The sequence below is a fragment of the Hyperoodon ampullatus genome, assembly GCF_949752795.1.
Source record: "Hyperoodon ampullatus genome assembly, chromosome: 19".
Lineage (NCBI taxonomy): Eukaryota > Metazoa > Chordata > Mammalia > Artiodactyla > Ziphiidae > Hyperoodon > Hyperoodon ampullatus.
The window spans coordinates 58,452,091-58,479,736 of record NC_136932.1 but is presented as its reverse complement, the minus strand read 5'-3'; the positions used below and the strand labels follow the sequence as shown (position 1 = coordinate 58,479,736).

General features: G+C 34.3%; 1 protein-coding gene across 2 annotated transcripts in view; it reads left to right on the top strand.

The window, feature by feature from the left end:
• STXBP4 (syntaxin binding protein 4) overlaps positions 1 to 27,646 on the top strand; it is a gene marked incomplete at its 5' end in the record, with an annotated part of 159,162 nt that overhangs the window by 16,675 nt on the left and 114,841 nt on the right. Inside the window, 6 exons of one of the 2 annotated variants that reach the window (XM_079725198.1) lie at positions 3,461 to 3,567; positions 3,742 to 3,961; positions 5,260 to 5,338; positions 10,815 to 10,909; positions 23,715 to 23,811; positions 26,147 to 26,238. In XM_079725198.1, coding sequence (XP_079581324.1) covers positions 3,461 to 3,567; positions 3,742 to 3,961; positions 5,260 to 5,338; positions 10,815 to 10,909; positions 23,715 to 23,811; positions 26,147 to 26,238 — 690 coding nt within the window. The remainder of the gene's footprint in view (positions 1 to 3,460; positions 3,568 to 3,741; positions 3,962 to 5,259; positions 5,339 to 10,814; positions 10,910 to 23,714; positions 23,812 to 26,146; positions 26,239 to 27,646) is intronic. The other variant, XM_079725197.1, reaches the window with a different exon arrangement.

Below are 27,646 nucleotides of genomic sequence, written 5' to 3'. Positions count from 1 at the left end.
TGCTGTGAGTACTTTTTAGACACAAAAATATATATAAACACCAGAAACCACAGTCAGAGACTTTCTTCTTCTTCTCTTCTCTGACTCTTGTCTTCCTGGAAAATGCTACTTCAGTACATGGGTGTACTTTAATATAAGATGTGTTAAATTGCCTTACTGAGAACTTTTTCCTCTGTATGGCTAATACTGTGCGGCCCAAGAGGCATTGAATGTGGGAGGCTTCTGTTTTCTGAAGGCTTTTTCTCCGTAATGCTGTCAACCAACTGTTGTTTCTATAAGATACGTGGATGAGGAGCTGTCTCCGACAGTTTAGAATTCAGTTCCGTGTGCCTTGTAGCTGAGATTGTGCACCTCCCCGTCCCCTTCCTCCGCTTTCTCCCATTGTTTATGGACATCTAGCTAGCAAGTTGTGGAGCTCAAATTCTAATTCAAATCTATCTGGTTGCCACACCTCGTGCTCTTTTTTCCTCATCAGTCCACTGACTCTGAAGACTGCTGCCCAACTAGAAGACAGATGAGGTGCCATCTGGCTTACAGTCCTCATTATAGAATTTTCCCTTTTCAAGGAAGTTCAATAAAAGGCAGTTTAATACCAAGAATATTTAGATTAAAACAAAATAACCTAATATTTACTGTCCACCACCCCAATTCTAAAAGAACCTTTTTTCCCTTGTCAGTGTCCTTTAAATGCTTTGCTCCAATGAAACAAGGCTTTCTTCATTTTTCCCTTTCTTTCCTCAAATTATTTCCAGGCTTTGGGACATAAATCAATAGTAGAATAGTCATTAAATTTCAGTTATAATCTACCTTATTAAGCTGATTCTAATGAGGAATTTTTTTTGCAGATCCCAAATGGTCTAGAGCTGGATTTAACAATGACATTTATTTAATTTTATTTATTTTAAAATTAGATATTAAGAACCTCTATTTGGCCCTTACTTCCAATGCCAGTTTTGGAATATAGAACCAAAATAAAATTCATCTGGTTAGGAACATTGTTGAGGCAAATGTCATGAGCTTTCTTTTGATGGGCTGGAAAATTTCTTTTCTTTTTAATAATATAATATTTTACGCATACAAACGGATATTGGAACATGTATCTAACTTATGAAGAATAATAATGAAACAAACGCCTATGAATCCACTTAGAGTTCACCATTTGACTTATGAAGTAGAAAATTTCACTATTAAGTCTTCCTATATGTTTTCCCCCCACCCCATTGCATTCCCCACCCCCCCTCCCAGAAATAAGCACTCTCCAGAATTTTGTTCTTCCTTAACTTTTATTAGCCTTATCGTTTTGCCTGTGGCAAAAAGGTTGTTTTTGTTTGTTTGTTTGTTACCATTTCACTTTAACCTGAGGGAATGACTTATCCTCAAACTAATATTTAGCATATTAAATTGAAAGCTCTTGTACCTAAGTTTCTAAGTATAGTCTGGTTATAATTGATTTAAATGCATATGTAACCAAAGTCTGTCATAAGACTTGGGCCCAGGTAATACAGAACTGTGTTTATAAAATCTTACAAAATCAGCTCTTTCATTTTACTGAACATGTAAGATCCATATGGTAGATACTTTCTCCATATTGCTTAGCCTTTTCCAGCATTACTATTGTGTTTTATTCCCCATACATCTATCAAATGGAATGAGAAAAAAAAAATCACTTGTGAATATAGCAATTTTGTGTTCTCTGACTTTGCTAATTATGTTTAATCACATACCTATAAAATCCAAATTAGTTTTCAAATTTTATATATTTTAAAATCAAATTGCCTTTTTGGATTTTTTTATGTTTATATTTCAGAAGGGTCATAGGGTCATTATGCATCTAGGTTTTAATATCTTTTATTACACAGTATTTGAAATAACATGTTCCCATAAAAATTCTTGATAAATATTTCATATTTATTTTGCTTTCCTGTATACTCAGTATTCAGTGTGAGAGATCATAGTAAAGGTTTTTTTAAAAAAAATTATTGTTATTTAAAAGTAAAGTAACCATAATCACCATTATTATATATTATATACATTTATTACATATAATGCAGTTCAGACAAAAGATCAGTTATTCAGGGTTATATCAATATTGTATCAGATTTTCAAACAGAGGGGTCTCATAACATGGACCTTTTTTATAACTCCAGTTGATTCTTTTCATCAAGGAAGTGTGGGAAATAATACTTAGGTAATGTTTGCATTATGAAAACAAAAACAGTAAGTGCAGAAGCTATCCCACGGATAGCTTGGGGTCAAAGGCCTGCAGATACCTGAACTCTTCCTACTTCCCCATCCTCATTTCTCATGATTTCTGGCTCACACTTTTTAATTGAGCACTGCGTTGAAGGCTATAGTCCCCTGCACACTATATGTTGCTTCTCATCTCTGTATCTTTATCCTGCTACCTCCTTGATGATAATACGTTTCTTCTTTACCTCCTTCCATCCCCTTATCTTCACCATCTCTTTTCCCTGGTTAATCCTATTAATTAAAACTTATTTTATACATAGTAGATAAGACTTTTTAAAAGATCTTCCCTTGAATTTGTGGAATTTACTTAAATACCATCAACGGTGAAAATGCTTTTTAACCATATAAGCTTCTTCCCTAGTTATAGAAATAATGCTTTCTGTGTTTGTACTAATGATAAATGGAGAAGCATCTTAAGAGCTGAAAATGAGGAGAGCTCATTCTTCTTTTCCAGTTTGCATTAAAAGAAAAGGCAAATGAAGACTGAGAAAACTTGCCTAACATGTACATTAAATTTTGTAACTTTTGTGCTTTGTCTTACTCAGTTAGGCTAGTTATAGGCAGAGCCAGGACTTGACAAAGACAATGCCAGGCAGCCAATTAGAATTGGTCATTATTAGTAGGATGTGAATAAAGCTACCTTTCCAACCAACTGGGCCTGAGTCACAGGAGGGGCAGCAGATCCAGTGAAGAAGATGTTTCACCATGAACAGAAATGTGGGTAGAATCAATATAATTAAGATCCTTGACTGAATTTTTTAAAATTCTAACTGTGGAATAACTCGGTGTTTGGTGGGATGAAAGATAAAGGAATGCTCAGAAACTGAAGTGAATGAGGCTTATATTCTGAAATATACCAGAATTATTTAGCCTACTTTATCACATTCAGAGCTGTGTTTGTCTCATATAACTGACCTTTTAAAACAGGCCCCTTTCCTAGTGTACCAGACTATGTCTTCATATATTCAGGATTCCTTAGCCTGAAAGTGTATTCAAGGCGTATGTGAACATTTCCATTTCATTCATGTATATTACCAAACCAGACTTTAATCAAAACATTTTGCTGTTGAGGTTCTTTGTCTAAAATTTTCTTTTTACTCTTTTCTTTAAGTCATTCTTTACTAAAACTGTGCTTTGCTTTAATTGCATCAATTCATTTTTTAAGAAACACCTTAATCAGTTTTTTTACAAATGTCACTATTTTTGTTAGGATGGACGTTTGAAGCCAGGAGATCAACTTGTCTCAATAAACAAGGAGTCTATGATTGGTGTATCATTTGAAGAAGCAAAAAGCATAATTACCAGAGCCAAGTTGAGGTAACTATTCTATCCGTAAGATAAAATGAGTCATTTAGCATGTCTCCCTAAAAATAGAAATTTAAGTTGTCCTAGTACTTTAGACCCAAAGGAAGTATTTTTTGATAATATATGAAACATTATCCTAGAATTCAATTGTACTATATCTATAAAGTGATTTCTTTTTAATGCTAGGTCAGAATCTGCTTGGGAGATAGCATTCATAAGACAGAAATCTCACAGCAGTCATTTAGAAAATCCATCGTGTTCATCCCTTTTACAAGCTACAGAAGAATATGGACCTCAAGCCTCAAAATTTAGTCTTCTTTCTTCTCCCCCTGAAATACTAATTCCAAAGACCTCATCCACTCCCAAATCTACAGATGCCATTTTATCTTCTTTTAAGATAAATCAGGTAATCTTAAATTCCTCTATTTATGTAGTCCGCAAATCTGCTATGTGTCATTATGTTTGTCATATACATATAGAACTATAATTTTGGTAATACAGTTTGTTAACAGATTGGTATTTCCTTGAAAGATCTTTTCTTTGTTTAAGATTTTATGCTATGCTGTCAATAAATACAGTTTTTCAAGTCAATATATTCTTTGTCCAGAAAATCATGATCAGGAATGGCATCACAAAGATATGTCTAGATATCACTCAAAACTATGATATGGAATGTTATATTTATTTTCAGATAGTCTCTAATATGGTTCTGTTCATTATTTTTTCTGTTTTCTGCTTGACTGAAGACAGGCAATCTTCCTTTCTGTTGCTCAGCTCTTTCCTGTACAGTGTAGGTGGATTTTGTTCCCTCATGTGTGTATGCTGGAATACATCAATAGTTCACCCTAGAATCACACGAAAGGGGGAGTTCCCACATCAAAATCGATAAAATTACAGTCATCCCTCATCATCTGTGGAGGGATTGGCTCCAGGATAACCTCCCCACACCCCCACAGCAGATACCAAAATCTGAGGCTGCTCAAGTCTCTTGTATAAAATGGTGTAGTATTTGCATATAACCTATGCACAGCCTCCCCATATACTTTAAATCATCTCTAGATTACTTATAATACCTAATACAATGTAAATGCTATGTAAATAAATACAGTGTAAGTGCTATGTAAATAGTTGCCAATGCGGCAAATTCAAGTTTTGCTTTTTGGAACTTTTTGGAATTTTTAAAAAATAGTTTTAATCCATTGTTGGTTGAATTTGCACATGCAGAAATGGCAGATATAAAGGGATGACTGTAATTACTAATTGCAACAGTGCCATAAATAATGTTATAAAATATAGTGTATACTCTATAAAACAAACTTGAAAATCAGGTAGACTTTTAGTCAGTGAAATAAAATTCATCAAAGGTAACTTCAGTTTCAGGTCCATGCTAATCAGATACAGAGTTTAAGATTTTCTCTTAGCCCTTTATATTTTCTCATTTGGGGTTATAATACCTTTTCAAAGACACAGTGCATAGCCTTATATTTTGTTGTCCTTGGATATGGTAGAGCTGAAAGCAGTTGTTACTTTCATTCTGAATTGCTGTGTTTGAAGATGAATATACCAAAATTTTAAAGGTTTTATATTTGAGGGACTATTGCTTTAATCTCTTTAATCATTCTTTTAATGTTAATGTGAGCTTCTCTTCTGGTTTTTGACCTACTTTAGAAAATGACACTTCACGTTCCTCATTTTCTTTCATAGATAAAAACTGGATACAAGAAAACAGAACAGATTCCAATTACTTCTTCAGACAACAGCCCTACAGATATGCCTAATACAGGTAAATGCACATTTAATTCCTCTTTCCTGTTATTTTTTTCAATTACTCTTTCAATGAGGAGTACATAATGTGACTTAAAAGACTTTAAAGAAGGGTGCATTATGCCTTTTTCCTTCATTGAATAAAAGAGCAAAATAAATCCATTGTACAGTGGTCCCTGTTAGATTATGACTTTTATTGGAAATTTTCCTGAACAAAGGGTTGAAATTTTAAAAGATGCATTATCATCGCAGTGTCTATGAAGCTGTAATAATCAATGAACTGTTGAAACCAAATAATGAAAACTCTTCTATAACTCAAGATTAGGCTTCCTTGCCCTTTTAGTGAAGTCCTCGTGAGGTATATTAAATGCACCTTTCAGAGAAATTATAGAAGGGAGCATAGCTTAAAAAAGAAGTATGTTTTGTTTTTCTTGGAAGAGATTATATAGATATAAATTAGAAAGAACATCAGTATTGTGAATTCAATATTACTGGTTCTTAATTAACATGAAATGATTTATTGACTTTTCAAAACAATAAAGGATTAATTGTGTAAGCTACCCATAAAAAAAGGATTTTTATCAATCTGTAAAGTGTTTGTAGGCTCAAATATCAAGAAAAAATTCCTTCCCTTAAATTATCTCCAAAAGTTAAAGGGAACAACAATAAAAACAAACAAACAAACCAAAAAAAAAAAAACTATACTTATTGAAAAGACGAGTTAATTACATGTCTAAATTATAAAGCAAATTGTTACTCGTATACTTTAATTTTTAATAGCATTGTGTAGATCAAAACTGCAAAATAAGGAAGAGTTAGCAGAAATTATATAGTGTCTTAGTCTGTGTGGGTTACTATAACAAAATACCACAGAATGGGTGGCTTATGAATAACAAACATTTCTCACAGTTCTGGAGCCTGGAAGTCCAGGATCATGGTGCCAGCATGGTCTGGGTGAGAGCTTCCTTGTGGTTGCAGACTTCTTATTGTGTCCTCACATGGTGGAAAGGTCTTGGGAGCACTGCGGGACCTCTTTTGTAATAACACTAATCCCATTCGTGAGGGCTCCACCTTCATGCTCTAAGCACCTCCCAAAGGCCCCAACTCCTAATACCATGATCTTGGGGGTTAGGATTTCAACATATGAATTTCGGGTGGACACAAACATTCAGACCATAGCACATAGCTCCTATACTTAACAGGAATTTATAGTGAATTCCATAGTAGTTTCTCTGATTTGGAGCAATATTTACCAGTGGGTTAGGAACAATCTTTAGCCGTCAATTATATGCCTTTTTACTTAGTGGGATTTGTTGACCCTTAGAAACTTTATTAGTATTATTTCCTTTACATAATTAATTTTCATTCTCTTGATGCCTCTTTTAGCCAATTTATTTACTCAGTAAGTACTTACTGAGTATGTCATGTGCCTCATAGTTTGGTAGAAAATATGAAGGAACTGGGATTTTTTTCCATGAGATACTTAATAGTATATTGTGAAATAAAATATGGGATTAAAAACCTTCATTATTCAGATTAGAAAGCACATATATGTGTGTGTTTATGTGTGTGCGTGTGTGATTATTTTATTGAATATCGACTCGACTATTTGCAGTGTTCTGTGTTGACTAGAGCAGGGGGCGGGTCGTTCTGGTACTCTAAGAAGTATATGTCTTATGGACAAATAACACATTTGCACAAGATGTGTAAAGACATGAGCAAAGTAGATTAAGGGAAGAAGTAGTAAGTGACCTGAGTGTGATATAGGGAAAACACAGTGGTTAATCACCAGGCTCTAAATGCAAACGTAGAGATTCAGATCTTTGCTCCCAACCTATTGGCTGAATTAGCTTATTATATTGAAATAGTTTCCTCATGGGGTTGTTATGAGTATTAAACAAGATTATGTATGTCAAGCACTTTGTAATTGGTGCATAGAATATGCTCAGTACATTTTGCTGTCATTGTTATTAATATTACGGAACCTGAAGTTTAGAGTATAGCTCAGGTAATATTCCAGAGCATGTTTTTTAGAGCAGAAGTGAAAGCTTCTGTCCTTTAATTCAATTTTGCATCCTCCCCCTCTACCCCAGAAGCTAGTACATAGTAAAGAATTTGTCACAAAACATGCAGAAATCAATAGAGAAAAATTTCTTGGCAAAAGTCAGACATCATCTGGATCTTGAAAGAAGTGATAAACATCAACAGATGGATGAAGGTAACAGATCATCCTAAGTGAAGGAGGCATCATCATCAAATGCAAAGAAGTAAGGTCAAACTACATGTCAGGTGACCCTAGGAGGCAAATGTGATTAGAGCAAGGAGATCCTGTAGTAATGAACAAACTGAGGTAAATTTACATCAGTGACTATAAGAACTGATGCTAGATTTTGTAATAGAAAAATAATTTAGTGAAAAACATATTTGAGTGAGTTAACTGTATGTAAATATTAAAATGCCATTAAAATGGAACATTTTTCTAGAGCAGAAATGGAATTGACTCAGTGCAATTTCTTCCACATAAATGTAGTAGGCCAGATGTTTCTGGGGAGAAAAAAAAGCAAAGTCAACTCTAAATTATCTCTAGGTAACTTATATACCTTGTGATTTGTCTGTTATAAGTAGTTAATTATAGATTGTTCCCAAATTAGATCCTTAACCATCACATCTAGACTCCTTCAGCCAGCTGGTATTTATTAAAAAACATAAATGAGTTTTAATGTTAACCTCAACAAAAATAAACTTAATGAGGCAAGTCTACCCCTGTTCTCATCTCAAAGGCATTCCAAGGTGTAAAACTGGTTAGAATGTTTAAAATCCACATTATACTTGAGTATGTTTTTCGAAACCATTCTGTTATATAAATTTCTTATTTCAGAATCCAGAGTTGTTTACTACTGCCATACGCTGAATAATGCGTGAGTTTGTGAGTGAGCTAAAAACATGCTAAAGACATTCCTAAGGAAATCAGTAAAGAATTACTACGTGAAGGAATACGATCATTAACTTTACCACCACGCAAGCCTTAATTCTCCTGCAATAAGGCTTTTAAAACTGAAAACAAACTAGTGATGAGGAAAAATATCCATGGTGAGGGTTCATGGTATTAACTAAATGGTATTGATCCTACCCTTATAAAACATTTCCTTTCTTCTGCTCCTAAAAAGAGGAATAGGAAGAGAAGATCCAAGGGAATAATAAGCCATACTTTGAAAATTCTCAGCACCCCCCCTCTGCCCCCAGAGAGGAGCAAATAAAGAGCCCAAGGCTGCAAGTGAGAGAGGACACTGGCAAATGACGAAAACTGTCTGTGGGGGAGCATTTCAGGTCAAGCTACCTTGAATTACCAAAGCATGCTGGATTTATGTCCACATCCTCCTAAGGTTTGAGCTCAAAGGTAAAGATTTAGGGGAAGTTTGGCTAGAAGAAAGTGAGATTTTGTTAATCCATGATTGCATATTGTTAAATGGGGTGTTAGTATAAGTTTACATTAAATCTCCTATTTAATCTCTGTGTGTCTGTGTTACTATTAACACTACTTTATAGTTTTCATAGTAGTTTTCTGTGATTTTTAATTTACCTTTACAATTCCTGTAAGGTGATCTGTTTTATTCTTCCTACTTTACAGATGAGAAAACTGATGATGAAAGATATTGACACATTTAAGAAATTGTCTTCAGGGGTCATAAGAGATTAGAATTCTAACATGGTCACCTACTAGCTGTATGATCTTGGGCTAGTTTCTTTACCCTTTTGGGCCTTAGTCTCATCATTCTTGGGTTGGAAATAATAACACCTGTGTCACTGTGGTTATTGTAAAGATTAAATGAGCTTATATATATAAAGTACTTAGTGTAATGCCTGGCTAAAAGTAAGCATAAATAAGAGTTAATCTGTTATTTCCACTGTTGCACATAGCAAATTTTTATGCTTAGATGTAGGAAAACATAAGTGAGAACCCACACCTTGGTGTGAGTCCCTATCCCTCCCTCTCTTTTGTCTTCTCTCTATGCCTTCCACACACACTTGAATTGAGTAATTCACACCCAGGGTTAGTCTTGGTCTGAGATCATAATTAGGTTAGCTTGGGTCCACCTTGTGTTACTGTGCCTTAATGATAGGTCAGGCACCAGACTGAAAGTCATTGTCAAGCCTCACATGTCCAAACCCTAAAAATGAAAGATAGGGTTTGACTTACCCGCTATTTGGGCTTCCATACCGCTTTACTCCATGCTGATATTTTATGCTACACTTTAGGTTTGGCACAAAATTTATCTTAAGAGGAAAAAATTTTTTTATGTATAATATATTTTTAGCCCTTGGCCAACAATTAGGTATCACAGCAACTAAGGCATCTTTGTTGCTTTTGTCAAAATTGTAAAAATTTTATTATACTAAAATCAGTCTTTCTCTAGGTTTGAATTCCATTTAAAGCTAAAAGTCAGTAACCATTTTTTTTTCATGATCTTGACACCTATAAGCTATATTCAAGATTTTACATAGAATGTTAAGGAAGCGTTAAAGGTTTAGAGGAAGACTATTTATTTTCCTATGCACTTCTTATGTTCTTAAGAAAGAGAATGCAAATCATTTTGTACTTAGAGACAGATGCTCTGAGAAATAAAAAAAAATTAAAACACTGCATAAAAATGTGACATTTTAAAAAGTTTTTTTCTCTTCCTCTTGTTTCTATGTAGAACTAGTAAAATACCATTTAAAAGTGTATTTAGAATGGTGACAATTTAGATATAAGGATTGACATGGATTGCAGGAATTTGTTTGAGAAACTTTGGCATATTAAGGCAAATAATTTTTCAAGTTCTAGTCCCTTGTGACACCTGTTTTTTACTCATGCAACAAGGACAAAGCTCATCTAAATAATCAGGGTAGACTGAGAAGGCATTAGAGAATGGGTGAGAGGTGTATGACACTCAACTCTTGAGAATCCATTTATGCTACTTGGAATATAACTTCTGTTAAATAAGAAATAGGATTTTTAGTTCAAGAAGTTCTAAGCCTATATCATACTTTATGTGCAAACTTGAAACAGTTTGCATTTGTGAGTTTTTCCATAGTACCTCCAGAACTCATGTACCAAAACCACTTTTGCCAGAGAAAAATCATGACCTTTTAAAATTTCTAATATGATTTTGCTTATTTTGGAAGAAAAAAAAGACTTTTCATTTTGCAATTAGTAAGCTGTTGTGATGACAAGGTAACTGGTGGGATGTATGTTTGTTGTATTAATATTTCTGTGGGACTTAATGCATAATTGGCCACGCTTTTTATATCATGTCTTTTAAGGCTTAAGTGAAGCTGGTTTATATAATACATTTTAGATTTAAAGAACAAAAAATCATGAAAACAAAAGTGAAAACTGCCAACTGATTAGCCAGAATTCTTTTTGAACTTCAGGAGCCCAGAACACATCCTGTCAAATGAAAAGTTCTATTCCAATTAAATTTCCAATTAATGTGTACCCTGTTGTCTCATAGATATTGCCCCTGCCTTGACTGATAATTATGGACCACAAGGAAAGAAGGTTTCCCTAAATCCCTCTGTTCGCCTTAAAGTAGAGAAACTGGAAATGGTAAATACTTGAAATTTTCATTTTTCTTCCATAAAACAACAGCAAGGAAATATTCTCATTCTTTGAGAGGATAAGGGATTGGAGCCATTAGTTTCTTGAAGAGTTATCGATTTACAGTTAAATGAATGGCACTTTGGGTTTAAACTGTTTAATTCATGTTTAATTTGGGCAGTTCATGGTGGTTCGTTAGTACAAAATAGAAATAAAACCTTTTGTAACTAAATTGACCTTCAAATTAATGTTTCCTCCTGCGTAGGAATGAGAAAAATGTGATGTTTTACAATATAGAATCAAAGGAAACATGGAATAAATTATGACAAAGTGTAGTAGACTTCAAATATGTAATGGCAATAAGTGCAAGGAAGTAATGCTCTATTACTCAGTTGTTTAAAAAGTGAAGGGAAACTAAATCCTAAAGAACAAAATAGAAGCCTACTAGATATAAAGAAGATGGTAGCAATGTACCAAATAGTATTATATTGAGAGTTTCTGTATATAACAGAAACATAAGATGATTAAAAAAGAAAAATTATAAGCAGAAAATGATTTTAAAACTTTTCCTCTCAGGCTACCTGGAAGATGACAGCAAAAATGTGTGATTTTTTTTTTTTAATGTGAAAATGGATATAGTGCCGAAGGTTCACAGCCTCTACTTTCCTGTCAGTTTTTGTGGATAATGATTTTTTACACTTTTAGGAACAGTATGAGAATGCATAGCTGGAATAAATGTGCATTACCATTCATTCACATATTCAGACTTTTGCGTGGTCCTATAGTAATACCCTTTTCAGTGCCAGTTTGAATCCTACTCTTTGTTCAAATTCTGACTCAATTCCAACTCCTTTGTACAGCTCCTTGCTAACTTTTATAGTTCAGGGCAATATTGCCATATTTTGCACATCCGTAGCACTGAACATTATTTTGCAGTACGCTGTAACCTTCTGTGTTTTGTTTTATCAGTAAGTCAAAGCTTACAATCTCTGTGTACCTACCAACATTTAAACACCTGGTTTGTGCTCTATAAAATTGTCTTATTAATTAGGTACTTGAGATGTCTCCTTCATATCTTTGAAATCCTGAGTATCTTTCCCTATGTTTTACTTTCTTTTTATTTGTGGCTGAAATGTAAGTTCTGGATAATAACAAGTTTTACAATCAGTTAATAGTAACATTTTCAAAAAATAGAATGTTTGAGGTTTAAAAACATATCTATTAATATCTAAAAATGAATAATTACTGTTTTTTAATGATATTTCTATAATATACATTTCTGAACATCCAAGATTTAATACTAACCATTCCTCTGGATAAGGAGAAAACTATTCAGCTAATGACTTTACCTGGCAGTCATTATTCTTTGACTCAGTTTAAATTTTCCTAGCACATGATATTTTTAAAGTCTGATTAATTTTCTTAGAGATATGAAAATCATCTAAATTTATATTGATTCTGAGAAATATGAGTTGCTCGCATATTGAGTATTCCACTTTTGGTCCTCCTTTGAGCCTCAGCAAATTGATTTTTGTAGAAACATAAAATGGCAGTTTTACAGGAAAGGAAACCTACATTCTGTGTAAATTCAGCTTCCCTGCTTTTATTCTAAATATTTATAGTGACTATATTTAGTAGAGCATTCTGTTTTCAGAGTTTGAAACTAAATTTCACTTAAACAAATTTTTTTTCTAAAATCCATATTAGCTTCTATCCACCCATACATTTCCTAAGCTACTCTTACTTTTTTGAATAGTTACATATTAATGTAATAATATCTGTATCACTTTAATTTGAAATAGATCCTTCTATTTTAGTTGCTACTTTGTAGACAAATTCAACTTTATTGTCCGTTACATTTTTAACACATTTCCTATTTAATAATAGATAAGTCCAATATGTTCAAGTATTTAAAATGTAATAAAATTATATATTTTTTACTTTATCACTTATAAGTATATTGCATATAGTATCTAGGAAATTGGTGATATAAAAGGTTTCACAAGGGAAAGGTGTTGACTGATTATGTGGTTATTAAGTCATTAGCTAACAGTACAATTTTTAAGAAAGGCTAAGAGGTTAGAATTTGATGGAGGAAATTACGTGTCAAGATGTATGTTTGTGGGGCATTGACTTCATGAAATCTTTCATGTTTTAGTAGTCGTGGTAGACACTTTTGTATCAGGATATACTGGAAAGTAATTTCTAGCACTGAACTAATACTATGTGTCTCCTTTGATCCCACTGTTAAACTTATAAGTAGGTATGGTAAACATAGCAAATAGGGATATTTTTTTTAGTTGGCTTGAAGAAGAATTACTGCACCTTCTCTCTATCTATGTTTTTGTATCTGAGAAAAATGCTTTGGGAGACAGATGCCATTTCGCTGATATTTACTTCACCTCTTGCCATTTATGTAACATTTGAAGAAAGCTGTAGTGAGCAATGGTATACCCAATGTCTGAATATAGTTAATGAGGTATTCTTTGTATTAGGTTGGGAAGTAGGTGACTAATATTATAAGGAAGTGACATTTTTTAGATTCATCATTTAGATATCAGAAAAAGTTAAGGACATTTATTTGCCCAATTAACAAAGTTGCATTTTTGTTTATGGTGAAAACATGACATTAGTTATACAAGAAATTATTGAAACCTATTTTTAATCAAAAATAAATTGCCTCCAATTTATTTTTTTTATTGAAGTATAGTCAATTTACAGTATTATATTAGTCTCAGGTGTACAGCATACTGATTCAGTATTTTTGCAGGTTATACTCCATTATAGGTTATTAGAAGATAATGGCTATAATTCCTTGTGCTGTACAGTAAATCTTTGCTGCTTATCCATTTTATATATAGTAGTTTATATCTATTAATCCCATACCTGCAATTTGTCCCTACCCCCCCTTCCTGCTCTTCTTTGGTAACCATAAGTTTGTTTTCTACAACTGTGACTCTGTTTCTGTTTTGCATATACATTCATTTGTACTGTGTTTTAGATTGCGCATGTAAATGATATCACATAATATTTGTCTTTGACTTATTTCACTAAACATATTCTCTAGGTCAATCCATGTTTCTGCAAATGGCAGAATTTCATTCTTTTTTATGGCTGAGTAGTATTCCATTATATATACATTCACACATGCAATCACACAAACACACATCTTAATCCAGTCATCTCTTCTTTTTTTATTTTTAACATCTTTATTGGAGTATAATTGCTTTACATTGTTGTGTTAGTTTCTGCTGTATAACAAAGTGAATCAGCTATACGTATACTTATATCCCTATATCCCCTCCCTCTTGTGACTCCCTCCCACTCTCCCTATCCCACCCCTCTAGGTGGTCACAAAGCACCGAGCTGATCTCCCTGTGCTATGCAGCTGCTTCCCACTAACTATCTGTTTTACATTTGGTAGTGTATATATGTCGATGCCACTCTCTCACTTCATCCCAACTTACCCTTCCCCCTCCCCATGTCCCTAAGTCCATTCTCTATGTCTGCACCTTTATTCCTGTCCTGCCTCTAGGTTCTTCAGAACCTTTTTTTTTTTTTTTTTAGATTCTATATATATGTGTTAGCATACAGTATTTGTTTTTCTCTTTCTGACTTACTTCACTCTGTATGACAGACTCTAGGTCCATCCACCTCACTACAAATAACTCAATTTCATTTTTTTATGGCTGAGTAATATTCCATTGTATATATGTGCCACATCTTCTTTGTCCATTCATCTGTCGATGGACATTTAGGTTGCTTCCATGTCCTGGTTATTGTAAATATTGCTGCAATGAACATTGTGGTACATGACTCTTTTTGAATTATGGTTTTCTCAGGGTATATGCCCAGTTGTGGGATTGCTGGGTCATATGTTAGCTCTATTTTTAGTTTTTTAAGGAACATCCGTACTGTTCTCCATAGTGGCTGTATCAATTTACATTCCCACCAACAGTGCAAGAGGTTTCCGTTTTCTCCACATCTTCTCCAGCATTTATTGTTTGTAGATATTTTGAGATATTTTGAGATATCCCTCCACTTCATTTTTTTTGGAATAGTTGTGAAGGATAGGTATAAGTTCTTTATATGTTTTGGTACAATTAATTCCCTAGTGAAGCTGCTTGGTCCTGGACTTGTTTGCAGGGAGTTATTTTATTTCAGATTCTATTTCACTTCTAGTGATTGTTCATTCAAATTGTCTGTTTCTTCTTGACTCAGTCTTGGTAGGATGTATGTTTCTAGAAATGTGTCCATTTCTTCTAGGTTGTCCAATTTGTTGGCATATAACTGTACATAGTATTCTCTTATAATTTTTTGTATTTCTGTGATATCAGTTGTTATTACCCCTCTTAATTTGTTTATTTGGGTCCTCTCTTTTCTTCTTGGTGCCTAGATAGAGGTTTGTCAATTTTATTTATCCTTTTAAAAAACCAGCTCTTGGTTTTATTGACCTTTTCTATTGTCTTTTTGATCTCTATTTTATTTCCTCTGTGATCTTTATTATTTCCTTCCTTCTTCTGACTTTGGCTTTGTCTATTCTTTTTCTAATTCTTGCAGGTGGTAGGTTAGGTTGTTTATTTGAGATTTTTCTTGTTTCTTGAGGAAGGCCTGAGCCTTCACTATGAGCTTCCTTCTTAGAACTGCTTTTTCTACATCCCAAAGATTTTGTAAAGTTGTGTTTTCATTTTTATTTGTCTCAAGGTATTTTCTGGTTTCTTCTTTGATTACATCATTGACCCATTGGTTTTTTTAATAGCATGTTGTTTACTCTCCACGTGTTTGTTCTTTTCACTTTTTTTTCTTTCTGTGGTTGATTCCTAGTTTCAGACCTTTGTAGTCAGAAAAGGTGCTTGATATAATTTTTACCTCTAAATTTGTTGGGACTTGTTTTGTGTTCCAATATGTGGTCTATCAAGGAGAGCATTCCTTGTGTGCTGGAAAAGTATGTGTATTCTGCTTTTTGGGGGGTATGTAGTAGATATTGATTAAATCCAACTCTATTGTGTCATTTAGGACCTTATTGCCATATTGATTTTCTGTCTGCATGATTTGTCCATTGATGTCAGTGGGGTGTTAAAGTCTCCTACTGTTATTGTGTTATTGTCAATTTCTCCCTTTATGTCTGTTAGTATTTGCTTTATATATTTAGGTCCTCCTGTTATAGGGTGCTTATGTTAATGAGTGTAATATCCTCTTCTTATATTGATCCCTTTATTATTATATAATGTCCTTTTTTGTCTTTTGTTATAGCCTTTGTTTTAAAGTCTACTTTGTCTGATACACATATTGTTACCCCACTTTCTTGTCATTTTCATTTACATGGAATAGCTTTCTTTCATCCCCTCACTTTCAGTCTGTATGTCTCTTTAGCCCTGAAGTGTGTCTTTTGGTAGGCAACATACTGAAGTTTTTTTTTTTTTAATCCAATCAGCCACCCTATGCCCTTTAAAAAAAAATAAATTTATTTATTTATTTATTTACTTACTTATTTTTGGCTGCGTTGGGTCTTCATTGCTGCATGTGGGCGCTCTCTAGTTGCAGCGAGTGGCTACTCTTCATTGCGATGCATGGGCTTCTCATTGCGGTGGCTTCTCTTGTTGTGAAGCATGGGCTCCAGTAGTTGTGATGCATGGGCTCAGTAGTTGTGGCTCATGGTTTCTAGAGCACAGGCTCAGTAGTTGTGGTGCTCGGGATTAGTTGCTCCACGGCATGTGGGATCCTCCTGGGCCAGGGCTCGAACCCATGTCCCCTGCATTGGAGGAGGATTCTTAACCACAGAGCCACCAGGGAAGTCCCCACCCTATATCTTTTGATTGGAGTGTTTATTCCCCTGACATTTACAGTAATTATTGATAGGTAAGTACTTATTGCCATCTTATTACTTGTTTTCCAGTTGTTTTTGTAGTTCTTCTCTGTTCATTTCTTCTTTTTGTTTCTCCCATTGTGGCTTGATTATTTTCTTTAGTAGTATGCTTGGTTTCCTTTCTTTTTATTTTTTGTATATCTTTTGTAAATTTTTGATTTCTGGTTACAATGGGGTTCATATATGTTGATCCATAATTATATGTACTTCATTTAAACTGATAGTCATTTCAATTCAAACACATTCTAAAAGATATACATTTTTTACTCCCCTCCCCCATGTTTTGTGTTTTTGTTGTCATATTTTACATCTTAATGCTTATCCCTTAACTGTTTATTGTAGTCAGAGTTTCTTTTACAATTTTTTGTCTTTTAGTCTACTTATTTAAGTAATCTTCAATCCTTAATATATATCTGTCTTTTCTAGTGGGATTTACCATTTCCTATAGATTCTTACTTCGCTTCCATTTAGAAAATATCCTTCAGGATTTATTTTAGAGTAGATCTGGTATTGGTGAATTCTTTTAGTTTTTGCTTGTCTGAAAAATTCTCTCTCCTTCTGTTCTAAATGATAATATTGATCAGTAGAGTCTCCTAGGTTGCAGAGTTTTCCCTTTCAGCACTTTGAATATATCATGCCACTCCCTTCTGGTCTGCAAAATTTCTACAGGGAGATCAACTGATAGCCTTATGGGGATTGCCTTCTTTATGACTCTTTCTTTTTCTCTTGCTGCTTTTAGAATTCTCTCTTTACTTTTGTTGTTTTAATTATGATATATTTTAGTGTGGGTGTGTTTGGGTTCATCTTGTTTTCAAATCTCTGTGCCTCTTGTGCCTAGATATCTGTTTCCTTCTTTCATTTTGGGAAATTTTACAGCCATAATTTCTTCAAATACATTTTTGATACCCTTCCTCTTTATCTTCTTCTTCTGGAACTCCTATAATGTGAATATTGTTATATTTCATGCCATTCCAGAGATGCCATATGTTACTTTTACTTTTTTTTAAATTTGCCTTTCTGACTGCTGTTCTGATTGGATGATTTCCATTATTTTATCTTCCAGATCATGCATGCGTTCTTCTGTGTCATTTAGTTTGCCATTTGTTCCTTCTAGGGTGTTCAGGGTGTTTTTTACTTCAGATATTTAATTATCTATTTTCGATTGGGTCTCTTTTTTTTTTGGCCAAGCCACGCAGCTTGTGGGATCTTAGTTCCCACACCAGGGATTGAACCTGTGCCCTCGGCAGTGAAAGCACAGTTGTAACCCCTGGACCACCAGGAAATTCCCTCAGTTGGGTCTTTTTTATATTTTCTAGTTCCTGTTAAGATGATCTGTGTTTAGACTGATTATTTTCCCTAATTTAGTTAGCAATGTTTTGAACTCTGTATCTGGTAAAATATTTATTTCTGTTTCATTATTTATTTTTTCAGGGGTTTTCTCTTACTCTTTCAATTAAGAGTAGTTCCTCTGCCTTTTCATTTTAGTTAACTTTCTCTGTTTCTAGGAATTTTGGTGAAACAGTTATCCGTTGTGGTCTTGAGGGCATGTTCTTATTTGAGAGCATCGCTGTGCTGACTGCGTGTTCCCAGTGCCTTTAATGGAAGGGCTTGATTTGATGTGGATGCCAGTCATGTCTTTCCTCAGGGTTTTCTGGCAGCTGTCACCTTGGTAGGGCTTGTGGCTGGTGATGGAGGAGCTAAAGTCTGTGCAGGGTGTGAGGTGGGACTTCTCTGCTCATTGGCTGTCACCACCCTGTCAGGGGCAGGATTTGCTCCCAAGTTGCTGGAGTAGAATCCCTGAGGGTCGAGCTAGAGCTAGCTCTGTTCCCTTTAAGTATGTGTTTTTCCTTCTCCCTGCACTGGGGCCTTTGCTCCAAAGGAGGGGAATCCTGAAGCAAGTGGGGCCTGTGTACTCACAGAGGTCTGATACTCTGCCTGTGTAGGCATCTACAGCTTTGTTCAGATGCAATCCGTGGTCGCATCTTTTCCCTGGCTGTGGTCACCTGAGATCTAGTGTTGTACGGTGGCATGGAGTTAGTGGGGCTGGACTGTTTGCTCAGCTTGGGCTGGCACACTTAGCGAGGTAGTCACAGGAAATCTGGCCACCACACTGCTATAAGAAATCTGGGCTGCTTCTGGGGCATCTCTTGAGTAAGCACCAACAATGGCTACCGCTGCCCTATCTGGGCTACACCCCGCACCCCCAGGTTGCCTCTGCATCCCTAAGTGAAGTCTTCTCCCAGGTCCTGGGTGCCCTAGATCCAGTGCCATGCTGTGGCGGAGAATGAGTGGGGTGTTCTCTTTGCTTGGACTGGAGAGCATGGCTAGGTGGCAGCTGCTAGGGCAGACTGCTAGTGGCAGCTGCTAGGGCAGACCTCTCATGAGGAGTGGAGTCTAGGCTTCTCCAGCCTTTCTGTCTGTTCCAGCAGTTCTCCAAGTGGCCAAGGGAGCTTGTCTCCTTTGCATAGCACCCCAGGACTGGGACGCCCAGTCTGTGGCTCAACCCACTCACACCCCAGGATGAATGTCCACCCATGTGATCCCCCCTTTCCTCTGAGTTCCCTCCCATGCACACAGGTCCCAACCCAATCACTTTTCTTCCCGTTCTATATAGGTACAGCATATCTTTCTTTCAGCCTTGGCTGTACAGGAGTCCTTCTACCAGTTTCCAGTTAGTTTTCCATAAGAATTTTTCCATATGTCGCTGTATTTTTTATGTGTTTGTGGGGAAAGGTGAGCTCCATGTCCTCTTACTCTGCCATCTTCATCTCCCATCAAATTACTTTCAATTTAAATTTATGAGCTTACCTCACTGACATGCTGTATTCTTGTAAATTTTTCTTTCAACAAAACTTCCATCTGTTACTAAGTTTAGCTCAGGAAAAATTTACACGGTAGTTAATTGCATTTTGCAATTTTATTATTACTTAATACAATAAGAATCACTGTATATTGAGTACCTTCTATGATAGGTCTTTTGTTTGCATTATTTTTGTAAAATTGTTTTTTTTTCTTTTTTTTTTTAAAGGAAACTTTATTTTTATTTTTTTATTTTTGGCTGTGTTGGGTCTTTGCTGCTGCATGCAAGCTTTCTCAAGTTGCGGCGAGTGGAGGCTACTCTTCATTGTGGTGCACGGGCTTCTCATTGTGGTGTTTTCTCTTGTTGCAGAGCACGGACTCTAGGCACACAGACTTCAGTAGTTGTGGCACGTGGGCTCAGTAGTTGTGGCTCATGGGCTCTAGAGTGCAGACTCAGTAATTGTGGCGCACAGGCTTAGTTGCTCCGTGGCATGTGGGATCTTCCTGGACCAGGGCTCAAACCCGTGTCCCCTCCATTGGCAGCAGATTCTTAACCACTGCGCCTCTCGGGAAGTCCCTGTTTTTATTTCTTTATAAAATATTTCTATTTTATTTCTTTATATGAGAATAATAATCATCTGCAAGAATGATTATATTTTATGTGTAGAGTTTAAAGATTAATAAAACAAATGCACATATACTCCACCACCTAGCTAAGAATGAGAATCTTTGACATTGTCTGTGTCTCTCTTCTTGATTGTATATATGTCTTTCCCCAAGAGGTAACTCTATTCCAAATGTTGAGTATCATTTATATGCTTTTTAAAAGTTGATTCCTAAAATATTAATAAGGTCAAAGAGTTTATTTACCTTCAACCTAACTTAAGGTATTGTTAGAATTTTCCTTCTGTTTCTTCATCTCCGGGAAAAATGTTTGGCTCATAGTATATGCTCAGAAAATAAATGTTCGATTGGTGTATTGTTTTCTAAAGTAATTCTACCAATTTTCATTCCTACTAGTCTTATGCAAGAGTTCCCATTGCTCCACATTCTTTACATTTAGTCTAGTTATAATGCATTTTGAGTTCTTTCTACCATCTTAATTAAAAAATTTTTTCTTTGTTCTTGTTTTTAATCCCTTTTTTACCCCATGTTTACTGTATTGTTTTGGTTTGATTATGTTTGATTTTTTGGTTGGTGGTTTTTGCATTTTATTTTTTTACTCCCCCATCTTATTTAGAAATTGTACCTTCTCTTGCTAATCTTTTAAGGATTACCTTAAAATTTTAACGTTCATCTTTAACTTAGTCTAAAGTTAATCAGAATCTTTACCCTTCTTTCAAATATACAAGGTGCTTATAATACTTTAACTCTGATTAGCCTCTTCTGAACTTACATGCTTCTCATTGCCCAGTATTTTAACTTTAGTGATGCATTGTTTTTCTAATTCACGGTCTTTCTTTGCAGTCACCTGCTATTTCAGTCACATAACCACTGAGTTTCTAAGTTATTTTCTACCTAGTATTTTTATAATAATGTCTTGTTCCTAATTTTATTCTTGATTCACCTTTTTTAACTTAAGAAAGATAAACAAAATGTAGTGCATACATAGAATGGACTATTATTGGACCATAAAAGGAATGAAGTTCTGATATATGCTATAACATAAACAAACCTTGAAACATTAAGCTAAGTGAGAGGAGCTAGGCACAAAAAGTTACATGATTTTATTTATATGAAAAGCCCAGAATAGTCAAATCCATATAGACAGAAAATAGATTAGTGGTTGCCTGGGGCTGGCGGGATAGGGAAAAATAGCAAGTGACTGCTAATGGGTATGGGGTTTCTTTTAGGGGTGATGAAAATTTTCTAGAATTAGGTGATTGATGTACAACTATGTGAATGTACTAAAAGCCACTTAACTGTACACTACAACAGTGAACTTTTTGTGAATTATATCTCAGTATATCTGTTATTAATTAAAAGTCACATTGATATATAGAGTATGGTACCATTTATATAAAAGTTAAAACTTAAAAATATTTTTTAAAACTATTTGTCACATATATTTATAAAAGTATGAAGTAATGGTATAAAATCACACTTGAGAACTATCCATGAGAAACTGCATAAAGAGAGATTGTAAGAAAGTGAAGTTATGCCAAAAAGTGGGAGAAAATATTTGTAATGCACATAACATATACAATTTTGGTATCCAGAATATATGAAGAACTCCTAGAAATAAATCAGAAAAAGACATGTCAATACTATTCCTATGGTAGGAAGAAATTCCTAGAATTTCTTCCTACCCTAAATAAATTTTTACCCATGTGCTGTAGTAGATGTGTACAAGAATGTTCATTGCTGGTAAGCAGAAAACCCCAATGTTCATCTAGAGGAGGATGGATTAATAAATTGTGGCATATTCATCTAATCAAATATTAGATCAAAGTGAATGTATTAATGTTACAATACCATATAACCACGTGGGTGAATGATAAAACAATCCTGTAGGGTAAAAAGAACAAGTTTTAGAAGACTATCAGTCTCATTTTAATGAAGCTAAAAAAAAAGCAAAACAAAAAAACATGTTAAGGATACATAGTCTGTGACAAACCATTTTAAAGTAAATAGTATGGGAATGATAATGACATAGTTCCTTAGTAGTGGTTACCTCTAGTATAGTAGGAGAAGAGTATGTTACATAAATCAATAGTATTAGCAATTTTGCAATTCTTAAATGGATTCATGGATGTTTTAAAACATATATTTGTTACATGTATGTTTTTAGTATATTTCAAATATATAATAAAATGCTTGGGGAGAAGTACAAAAGGGGCTTTTGCAATGTTTTGTTACATTCAAAATCTGAACTAAATATACTTAAATACTAAGCTTTAATGTACTATTATAACAAGTTTTAGAAGCATGCAAAATATCTAAAATGTACAGAAGGCTGTTATATATTGATAATTTTTTACAAGACATAGAACACAGTATATAGTATAATTTAATTCTTGAAAAAGATATATTTTTTATTTTTTTACATATACAGGTGTTATATACATAGAAGAAATCAGGAAAATTATACACCAGTCGATTAATAGTGTTTGTCTCTGGAGGAGTGGTTCTCAAAAGCAGGGATGTGGGGTTTTTGCCTCAGGGGACATTTGGCAATGTCTGGCGACATTTTGGGTTTTTACAATTGGGAGAATGCCACCATATTAGGAATCACTAACAAAAAACTTCCTCAAACTTTATATATGAAAATTTAAAACATATTGATAAATAATTTATGTCAAAAACATTGCTAATAAACATATAAAAGAAGCTAAATCTCACTTATAGTTAGGAGAATCCAAATTAACAAACAACATACTATTTCATATTCAACATGTTGACAAAAATTAAAGTGTGAAAACAGCAAATGCTGTTAAGAATGTAGAAAAATAGAGCTACTTATATACTAGTGTTGCGCATAAATTGATGCAACCAGTTTGGAGAGCAATTTTATAATATCTAAGAAATTTTACAGTATGTATACCCTATGACTCAGCATTTCCTCTTCTAGGGGTGTACTGTAGAGAAATTTTTACACATCTATATGAGGAGATGTGTAAAATGTCTTATTATAAAAAACAGAGTGGAGTAATTATAAAAAGCCCATCAATGAGAGAATGGATAATAAATTATAATACATTCATCCAGTTAGACACCATTTAAATTTAAAATAAGTGAACTTTTTTTTGGATATCAACAAAATATCAAGATATCAACAAAATATCAGTGTTTTAGAGTGCTACTTAGAAAAATTAATGTTAAATCAGATTTATTAGGATTTCCTTGCTGTTTTTCTTCTGCCATGTCACATATTTTAAACTAAGAAATAGTTTGAATTTTGGTTCTAGGGATATGCTATTTGGCATCGGCCAAAGTGCTAGCCTTGGGGGAAAAAATGAGGTGGTGGTAGATCAAGAAGCTAATATTTTATGGAAAATTAATCCATAAATTGTCATCAGACTTTCTTTGATCATGGTCACTGTTCCTGATATTGATTCTTTTCACTGGATTGTAAAATAAAGTTGTAATGAAAAGTTTTATTCTTTGGAGATTTGAAAAATTGCTTCACATGAATCCTTTTCCTTCCAGGCTCTAAATTATCTTGGTATTCAGCCCACAAAGGAACAACACCAAGCCCTGAGACAGCAAGTGCAAGTAGACCCAAAGGGGACAGTGTCTTTTGGAGGTAATATTTAGGTTCATCATGTGTGTCATCACAGAAACTTATTGTGGCCCATATTCATTGAGTGCCTCTTCTTTGGAAGGAGAGAAAGAAAAATAAAACCGCATCTATTTTAAGTTCCTTAATCAGTATTCTAAAGACTCAGATAGAATTATTGGTCTTACTGGGTCAGCAGAAAGGAGAACTTTCTTAGAATCTTTCAGCTATAAAATATCTTTCAATCATATTCTTTTTTATTTTTAATTTATTCCATAAACATTGCTTTAGTAATAACAAAAGAAACAGTACAATATATAGAAGCCCTAGTTCTGCTACTGTGAAATTCTAATTTTTTTTCAGCCAGTATGATATAATAAATATTTCATTATGCTGTATAATTATTCTTATTTTTATTTTATAATTATTATTAAAGATAGTGAATTGTGAACATACTCCATTGATATACTATAATATTAAGCTTTTCCACTATTGGAAATTTTGATGGGTTTTCATTAACTGACAATATAAATAATTCTATATTTAATATAGCTTTTTTTTCTTCTTTCTCTTAGGATAAATCCCCATAAGTGGCTTAGACTTTTGATATGTATTGATAAATTGTTTTCCAGAGACATTTTATACACATATTTGTTCTGCCACTAGTAATGTTTGAATGTAACAGTTTTTTGTATCCTTTACAACATTAAGTATTTATTTATTTTCTTATAGAGTAGATGCAACATTGAATCATTTTAAAAGCATCTGCATTGCTAAAAGAAATTTGGGGGTTTGAAGTGATGAAAAAAGATGTATTTGTTCCCCTCTGCTCTTGAAATCATACAGTGTAATGAGAACAAGAAACAAAAATACATGTAAAACCACAATGTATAAGGACAAAGTAGATGAGGAAAATGAATTAGTGAACAGAGGCGTGTAAAGTCCAAGTGTCTGAAGAGATAGGAGAATCACAACGAGAAACAAGCTGATGCCTGGAAAGGCTTAGGAATTGAAAACATTGAGTACTTAAGGCTATGTTAAGGAGCAATTATATATGCTGTTCCCTGCCCCCTCTCAAGTAATCCACAACTACCATACCTTACCCTTGCAGAGGAAAATAAGTATATTCCCTTGAGAAGTTAAACCAGATTGATTCTGGACCTATAGTTGCCAACAGCTAAGGAATTTGGGGGTGTGTATGGTGAATTATCACTTACAAAACACACACAGATTGCTCAGTGATATTTGCAACCATGTGTATGCTCTGTAGGCAACAGGTTGTAAGGTTCTCTCTGAAGAACCTGAGCAAAGTATCATAATAGCTGACCACCTTATTGCTCTGTAATGAAACCTACTAGTTGACAAAGTGAGTTATGCACACAAAATTTCCAGTCAACGATTTAGTGCCTGATTCATCTTAAATATGAACACCAGACGTTTGGAGAAATCCTCCAACATAAAATATAAAGCCCCAAAGTATCAGACAAAGAGAAAAAGAGGAACTCAGAAAAAAGAGAAATATGAGGGCAGAAAAGAACTTCACGTAAACCATAATTAGCATCTTTTAAAAAGATAAGGAAAACTAAGGCATCCATGCAATAAGAGTAGGATACTGTAAAATAGGAACAGTTAAAAGGATTATTGGAAACTAAAAATATAAGAATCAAATTAAAAAAAAATTGAAGTTAGATGGATGAACAGGTCACACTCCATGTCTGAAGAAGCATATAGTTTGCTAGGTTGGCAGCAGGCAGTGTTATATAACAAACAAGAGAATATGCCTCCGAGTCACACTTCAATGGAATCTTGCTCTGCTACTTATTTGCCAAGTAGCCTTGGGAGGTTTAAGACAGTTAACTTATCTTACCCCAAACTGTAAAATGGAGAACATGAGAACTACCGCAGAGAATTCTCAAGATGAAATCGCAAAGGGCCATGTGTAGCATATAGAGGCTGTTATAGAAACATTTCCTGCTATTATTATTATTATTATTAAACCTCAGGTTCTTTCGGCTAGAAAAGCTGTAAATCATAATATTTTCATATGTTTTAGAAAAAGTACTATTCATAATAAAAGAGTTGGAGAGATAGTTATGCCTGTGACATTTATTTGCTTCATTATCGTATCTGATTTATTAATTTCAGCAAAGTTAAATGAAATGAGTGAAAACCAGTTTACCTCTTACTTCTATGTGAACTTAAATTATCTGTCACTTCAGTTAACACTATTTTAAGGTAATTTAAGTAAGTTAAATTTTAAGCATTAGTTATAACACATAGCTGCAGCTTCATGTAGAAAAAGGTAAGGTTTGCTTAGATGAGGTTAAATGCTGTATTCTTACTGAAATATGTTCTATTTTAGATTTTGTCCAGGTTGCCAGAAACTTGTTTTGCTTGCATTTGGGTGAAGCAAATGTTGGTGCCCATGAAATTTCCAACATATTAGACTCACAGGTAGAGTATGCCCTATAGAATTGTCTTGATTGTACTTAAATCATAAGTCTTAAATGTTTTCTGTCATATATATAGGCTTTTTTCATTTTTTATTTTTTAAAAAAATAAATTATGCAGATAATACATGATTTTTGGATAAATATATAAAATACAGATAATTTAAAATCAAAAGTAAAATTTTACCTTGATCTCCTCTATCCTCCTCTCTCACTATTCCCTCATGCTAGTCCCATCTTTAAATTTACCACAGGAAAGTACTCATGTCGTAAGTGTAAACCCTCTGAAATTTTACAATCTGAACCATTCTTGTGTAATCAGCATCCACATCAAGAAACAAAACGTTAAAGAAACTTACCAGGACCCTGATGTCTGTCTCCTACTCGCCGAGTTCCTTTCTAATTACTAGCGCTTGCCCTCCCCACCCCCAGTCAAGGTAACAGCTACTCTTTTGCTTCTAACAACATAGATTGGTTTTGGTCTTTTTGTGCTTTACATAAAATGGAATTGTGAAGTCTGTTAACTTTGTAAGTCGTTTGTTCTACAAACCTTTGACACTTACATTGCCAAATCTTTCAGTCCTTTCCGTTATGAATTTTTGATACTGTTACATTATTAATGAAGGTCTTCCCAATTTATATTATGTATTAACATATCATATATAGATAACTTATTTTTGTTTATTCATGAGGTTGGGCCCCAAATGGATAACCACATGTGCTTATTCCACCATCATTTATTCAATAACCATCCTTTTCCACTTTTACCACTAATTTGAAATACAACTTTAATACATACTAAATTGCATCTGGATACACAGCTCTGTTTCTTTCTTTTTTTTTTTTAAACATCTTTATTGGAGTATAATTGCTTTACATTGTTGTGTTCGTTACTGCTGTATAACAGTGAATCAGCTATACGTATACATACATCCCCATATCCCCTCCCTCTTGCGTCTCCTTCCCACCCTCCCTATCCCACCCCTCTAGGTGGTCACAAAGCACCGAGCTGATCTCCCTGTGCTATGCAACTGCTTCCCACTAGCTATCTATTTTATATTTGGTAGTGTATATAGGTCCATGCCACTCTCTCACTTCATCCCAGCTTACCCTTCCCCCTCCCTATGTCCTCAAGCCCATTCTCTACGTCTGCATCTTTATTCCTGTCCTGCCCCTAGGTTCTTCAGAAACATTTTTTTTTTTTTTTTAGATTCTATATATATGTGTTAGCATACGGTATTTGTTTTTCTCTTTCTGACTTACTTCACTCTGTATGACAGACTCTAGGTCCACCCACCTCACTACAAATAACTCAGTTTTGTTTCTTTTTATGGCGGAGCAATATTCCATTGTATATTTGTGCCACATCTTCTTTATCCATTCATCTTTTGCTGGACACCTAGGTTGCTTCC